Source organism: Solanum tuberosum, unplaced genomic scaffold (genome assembly GCF_000226075.1).
Source record: "Solanum tuberosum cultivar DM 1-3 516 R44 unplaced genomic scaffold, SolTub_3.0 scf00109, whole genome shotgun sequence".
NCBI classification, from domain to species: Eukaryota; Viridiplantae; Streptophyta; class Magnoliopsida; order Solanales; family Solanaceae; genus Solanum; species Solanum tuberosum.
This window is the reverse complement of record NW_006239042.1, coordinates 1,460,401-1,464,800: the sequence shown is the minus strand read 5'-3', so window position 1 is coordinate 1,464,800 and position 4,400 is coordinate 1,460,401. Positions and strand designations below refer to the sequence as shown.

At 41.2% G+C, this 4,400-nt stretch overlaps 1 protein-coding gene across 1 annotated transcript; it reads right to left on the bottom strand.

The window, feature by feature from the left end:
- Positions 1–291: 291 nt before the first annotated feature.
- LOC107061117 (uncharacterized) lies at positions 292–3,546 on the bottom strand. The gene is made up of 4 exons (XM_015309902.1): positions 3,462–3,546; positions 2,637–2,688; positions 1,830–2,009; positions 292–1,399 (listed from the first exon to the last, which is right to left on the bottom strand). Exons 1-4 carry the CDS (start codon positions 3,544–3,546, stop codon positions 292–294), a joined length of 1,425 nt encoding a protein of 474 aa, XP_015165388.1.
- Positions 3,547–4,400: the final 854 nt, after the last annotated feature.

The window sequence follows — 4,400 nt, the reverse complement described above, 5'->3', positions numbered from 1 at the left end:
AAGATGAACCTGTCGACCTTAACCAAAATATCATAAAGTATCCCCACCGGATGCTTGATCGATCTGTCAGCCATCAAGAGTCTCATAGTTGTTGCCTGTGGTTCACCCAACCCGAGTTGTTTATAAATAGCATAAGGAATTAGATTAATACGTGCTCCTAGATCGCATAAGGCTTTTGCGAACTTGACCATGCCTATGGTACACAGAATGGTGAATGCCCCAGGGTCATCTTTCTTTTCGATCAACTCCTTAGTCATAATTGCACTACAACTATGAGAGACTTCGATCGTCTCAAAATCCAAGCTCCTTTTTTGTGACTAACTCCTTCATGAATTTGGCGTAACCGGGCATTTCCAACAATGCTTCAACTAGAGGGAGATTAATTGATAAGGTCTTGAATACCGATAAAAATTTCTTGAATTTTTCATCCTCATTCTTCTTCTTAAGGCGTTGTTGATATGGAATAGGTATTTTGGGTAAAGGTTGCTTGACTTTTAGGCATGACTTTTGTTTCTCTACATCACTTTGTGGCCCCATTGTGTTGTATTGTGGGATGGTTATTTGTTCATCCTCCATATCTTTTCTTTCATTTTGAATATGCACTTCCTCATTTCCCATCAGATCACCTTTTACTTCTTTTCTGCTCCGAGTAACAAAAGCTTGCCCTCTGTCTTCATCATTTGCCTCCATCCTTTGTTTCAATTGCATTGTACGTAAACCCATTTGACCTTCAAGGATTTTGATTGCATCTCCGTGTGAGTTTACTTTATTGTTCAAGGATGAGAAGTCATCTTTCATCCCTTTCAATAAATCATCCAAGCCTTCAACTTTGTCAAGAATGCGTGTAAGCAAATCATTAACACGAGGGCTATTTGCACTCCCCCTTGATTTTGGGCTTTCACTTGAATGAGTGTGGTTCTCTTCATATTCATCCTCTCTTCTCCAGTGCTCATATTGTTCGGACAAATCTTGATGGCACCTCCTTTGCTCAACTTCCTTATGATGGTTCCAACCTTGGTTTCCACCTCGCTGCCAATAGCGTGGGTAGAAACCCTCCTCACATGTTTTGGAGTTCCAACCTTGATTCTCCATAGGATTTGAATAGCTTGAGAATGAACCCTCCTCAACTCTGAACACTCCACATGTTCCCTTCATATGCTCCTGTAGAACTTCCATTTGGGTCAACATTTTCTTGATGTTTTCATCCCTCTCTTTCTCTTTATCCAATTGTTCTTGTGTTAATCTAAACTGAAATGGAGAGATGTGATCTTCTTTGGTATACCACACTTGATTTATTCTAGTCATGTCATCTAGAAGAAATGAAGCCACCTCAAATGATTGAAACATTATTCCTCCTCGTACCAACTGGTCAGCTGCTCCTTTATTAACCGAATCAAGACTACGATAAAAAATATTAAAGTAACAAATCATTTGGTAGCCCATGGGTTGTGAATTTAAGTAGGAGTTTCTTGAATCTCACCCATGTTTCATGGAGTGGTTCCCCATCCCTTCGCTTGAAACCTTGAATTTCATCTTTAAGTTTCATCATTCTTGATGGAGGAAAAAATCTTGTGTTAAATGCTACAACCAGCTCCTCCCATGATGTGATGGAATTGTTTGGTAACTTGGTTAACCACTTATTAGCTTCTCCTTTTAAAGACAACGGGAATAGCCGCAACCGGATTGATTCTTGCGACACTCCCTTGAATGAGAAAGGATTTCAAACTTCTGTAAAGCTTCTTACATGTTCATGCGGGTCTTCGTGATCTAGCCCTCCATAAAGTCTCCTCATTTGGAGAAGGTGGAGAGTTGTGCTAGTGACTTCAAACATCGCATTCCCATAAGTTTGTAGGATGCAAATTGCGCCCCTTCCACCCGACTGATCCGGGTTGTAGACACTATTGATGTCATCAATGCCGTCTCGATGACCTGCTTGACTGTCATTCATTTCTTCATCACTCATGTCACTTCTAGGTAGTTCAGCCAATACGTGCACAAAGCAGCCAAAACTAAATCAATTACAACCAATAGATTTGAGATTGTCAAACCTTCAATCAAAGAATTCTAAGTAGTGCTACTCCCTGGCAGCAGTGCCATTTTGATTTTTGCGTAATTAATACCCAACTTCTAATTCAAGTGTCTACGATCGTACAATAGTAAAGTAACCCAACCAAGGGTTGGAGTCGAGTCCCAAGGGAGTAGGCTTTCTTTCAAATTCCAAGGTTAAGATTTGACACAATCTCTTCAACAATATTTCCCTTATAACTTTAGGATTATGGAGTATCTATCAACTTTAGGCCCAAATTCACGAATAATTACAAAGTAAATAAATACTAGAGTAAAACTTGGGGAATTGACCAGCCAATTGTCAAATTTCACTTTAGAAGGTAATGTTGATACCAACGGTAGGTCATTTTATTTTGGGTAGGTCGGACTATGTTTAAGATAATTTTCTCTCAAACAATTACCTTTTCTATGACGAATTTTCTAAAACTTCATCACCAATCGGAAGATGCCCAGCATTTTGCCCTCATCAAATTCACTATCTCGAGCTAGATACAAAGGATAGGTTCCGTGTTTCACTCACTCAAGCTGAAATCCGGCTAACCCACTACTAAGGATGCTGAGATCATTACTTTGGTTCTGAACTTCTCTCTCGAGCAAGCTCACAACGCAGAAATAGTTGCACTAAATAATGCAAAATAACATCAAATCACCATAACGATCCAGACCCACTTCAAATCAACCTCCCCATTCATATTTCAACACTACCTACTTAGCAAAATTCAATAATTGGCTTTATGGCCAAAACCCCAAGCGAGGGGTTTTAGCCACTCATATTAAAAATGGAAAGAAAATCAACACCCATACTTCTTCCCATCAATAAATACAACAAATTTAGGGTTCATGGAAAAATAAACTAGAAATTTGATTGATTACAAAATCTTTTTCAAAAATCTCTCTGAAAATCACACTCAAAACCCTTTTATGATGTTTTTCTCTCTAATTGCACTGTTCCCTTTTTTTCTGAATGCTCTCTTTTATCTCCAAAAATTAATTTAAACAAGTCTGAGGTGTGGCAACCACAGACCATTTAGCGAGGTTAGTCGGGTGTCGTTGACCTATCGGCATTGCGCCGAGTGTTCATCCTTTCGCCTTCAGTTTTCTTTTACTCATTCTTGGTTTGACGACTGTGACTTTAGGCTAATCAGATCTGCATCGCCGAGCATTTCCACGAATCACCTTTTACCTTTTGTTTCTCCCATCTGCATGTGTTCAAACTTTCTTCAGCAACCTTTGAAAATATGGTTCTCTTCCGCCGAATGTATCGGCGATACGCCAACTGGTTCTACTGTTTGCCTAAAGTATTCTTCATTTTACTCCACCTTCTATAACTTTAGGCGATATCAAGGTAATTCGGCGATTCGCCGACTAAACTTTCCCATCGCCAACATGGTTACCTCCTTCAGCACTTGGCACATTTGATGTTGGGCGAGCCCGAGGCCATTGGCGAATCGCCCAATGGTTTGGGCGATCCTCAGGCATTATTTTCTTCATTCTTTTGGTTGCCTTGTTCCTTTTTGCTCCATAGTGTGCATGCGTTGTTTCTAACATTCAAATACCTGAAATTCAAGTATTTACATCAGTTATGGAGACAAAATATGCAATTGAGGATACTAATTTTATTAAAAACAAGCCCTAAATGAGTCCAATTTATGGACTCATCAGTTCTAAGTCCACCTCTACTTCCAGGTCTGCTTCTGGCTCCGCAACAGGATCAAGTTCACATGGTAGGGCTACCTCATCTGATGAGGCTACTAGTTCGGGGGTGGTTCCAGTGACACCAAACACCAACCCTACTCCGGTTGCTGAGGAGCCTAATAGATGGTGCGTTGAGGGTCAATGGAAAATCTACAGTGATGCCAAGATGTAAATGAAAAAGAGAAGATGGCCCAACTTATCATAGAGGAGCATAGAGTTCTCACAAGGAGCCTACACACCATACCCAACATCTATCGGCTCTTTCAGCAACACAGATGTGAGTGGATGGCCCGAGAATCAGGGACATATAGTGAGGAGATCGTGAGGGAGTTCTATGGTTCCTACGCAGCCACTCTCCGAGGCTCTATTCACAAAAATGCCAAGCCCAGAGCCCAGCCACCACTCAAGGCTACACTAGTGTGTGGGTTTTTGGAAGACATATCGCAGATCACTATCAGCCGATTACTTTACAGTTCGGGCACCACTTGGGCACTCAACTCCGCAGAATTTGACTACCAGTAGGACATTGTGAGGAGTGGAGCGTTCCAACGGAATGTAGAGCAGAGGGAGGCTGTATTACTTTGGCTGGCCAGGTACATAGCTGTGGACGGAGAGCGCACGAAATGGGTCAGCACACC

Coding starts and splice junctions, on each gene's coding strand:
- LOC107061117 (XM_015309902.1), bottom strand. CDS start 3,546: ATGCCTGAGGATCGCCCAAACCATTGGGCGATTCGCCAATGGCCTCGG. Junction 2,689..3,461: donor TGTGCCAAGTGCTGAAGGAG/GTAACCATGTTG, acceptor TGCATTATTTAG/TGCAACTATTTCTGCGTTGT. Junction 2,010..2,636: donor GAGAGAAGTTCAGAACCAAA/GTAATGATCTCA, acceptor TAATTGATTTAG/TTTTGGCTGCTTTGTGCACG.